This window comes from Rhea americana, unplaced genomic scaffold (assembly GCF_003343005.1).
Source record: "Rhea americana isolate MKP2758 unplaced genomic scaffold, rheAme1 scaffold_317, whole genome shotgun sequence".
NCBI classification, from domain to species: domain Eukaryota; kingdom Metazoa; phylum Chordata; class Aves; order Rheiformes; family Rheidae; genus Rhea; species Rhea americana.
In genome coordinates, this window is record NW_028186443.1 from 47572 (window position 1) to 48974 (window position 1403).

Here is a 1403-nt window from a genome sequence, read left to right on the forward strand (position 1 = left end):
GGAGCCCGAGCAGAGCCGGCGCCGCGCCGCTGCCCGGGCTCCCGGCCGGCGGCCGTGAGCAGCTCTGCCCGGGCCGCGGAGGTGGCCCTCGGGTTGGGGCGCCCGCGGCGCTTCCGCCCCGTGCGGTGAAGGTCTCCTCCCGGCTCCGCAGGTGTCGGTGACGGCGCGGGAGGACGTCCCCGCCTTCGGCCCCCCGCTGCCCAGCCCGCCGGTGTTTCCGAAGGTGAGGCGRGGAGCGGGCACGCGCGGTCCGAAACGCAGAGGGGCGGCCGGCGGCGCCCAGGCGGCGGAGGAAGGCTGCGGGCGTGGAGCTCGCTCCTTCCCCGGTGCTCCCGTGCCTGGGCAGGTGCAGGACGCTCTGAGCTGTAGAATTACCGTGCCRGAAATCTCGGCGTGTGAAGCTGGCTTGTGTCCCCCAAGCTTGCCTGTGCTCCTTCTCGCAGAGCCCGGAGTTCAGGGAGTTCCTGCTCACCAAACTCATCAACGCCGAGAACGCCTGCTGCAAGTCCGACAAGTTTGCGAAGCTGGAGGTAAAGCTCTGCCGCTCCCGCCCGCGCCGCCCTCCCCGCGCCAGGCGCAGGCGCCCGGGGCAGCAGTGCGCGAAAGCAGAAGGCGCTTTTCTGTTTTCCTCCTGAACTGCTGTTTCCGCAGTGCTGCGTGAGGTCGGCACTTGAGGGCAAGCGCGGGCCGCGTGCTCAAAGCTTCTGAGTGTCGTAACGCGTTTGATGGACGCCGCCCGGCGCCCGGCGGCGCGGAGCTGGGCGTCCCCGGGCGGCCGGGCCGGGGGAGCCGGCGGGTGCGCGCTGCTGTCCGCGCTCTCGGTGCGGCGCGCTGCAGCCCCGAGGCCGCCTGCAGACAGCAGYGGCTCTTCTCGCTCCCGCAGGACCGGACACGGGCTGCGCTGTTGGACAACCTCCACGACGAGCTCCATGGGCACACCCAAGCCATGCTGGGACTGGGGCCTGAGGAGGACAAACTTGAGAACGGAGGCCATGGAGGCATTTTGGAGTCATTTAAGGTAAACCTAAGTTCCTTGCCAAGAGCAAAGTTAAAATGCACCTGGGGTTGGCACAATGCTTTAATGGAAGATGCAGATGAGTGGTTTTGAGGAAGAAAAGCTATTGCTTGAAAGCAGAATCCCAGGATGAGGCAGGAGTTCATCTGCATCGAAGCCGTTTCAGCTCAGGGGACACCTGAGCTAGTCCCGGTGGGAGCGCTCGAAGGCCCGACGCAGGCGCGGGCACCGCCGCTCCGCTGGGTGAACGCCGCGCTCGGGGAGACGTCTCCAGAGCTCCTGAGCGTGGACTCGTGGTGTCCCGAAAGTGGTCTTTAATTCAGGGGTCGCCCGGGGGCCGAGCGCGGCGGTCCCCCCCGACGCCCGGGGCCGAGCGCGGCTGCCCCGC

The 1403-nt window shown here is 68.4% G+C and overlaps 1 protein-coding gene across 1 annotated transcript in view; it reads left to right on the plus strand.

The window, feature by feature from the left end:
• RAP1GAP2 (RAP1 GTPase activating protein 2) overlaps positions 1-1403 on the plus strand; it is a 37354-nt gene that overhangs the window by 31181 nt on the left and 4770 nt on the right. The window contains exons 15-17 of the mRNA XM_085310349.1: positions 152-223; positions 444-530; positions 884-1018. Of these exons, the coding sequence (XP_085166475.1) occupies positions 152-223; positions 444-530; positions 884-1018 (294 nt within the window). The remainder of the gene's footprint in view (positions 1-151; positions 224-443; positions 531-883; positions 1019-1403) is intronic.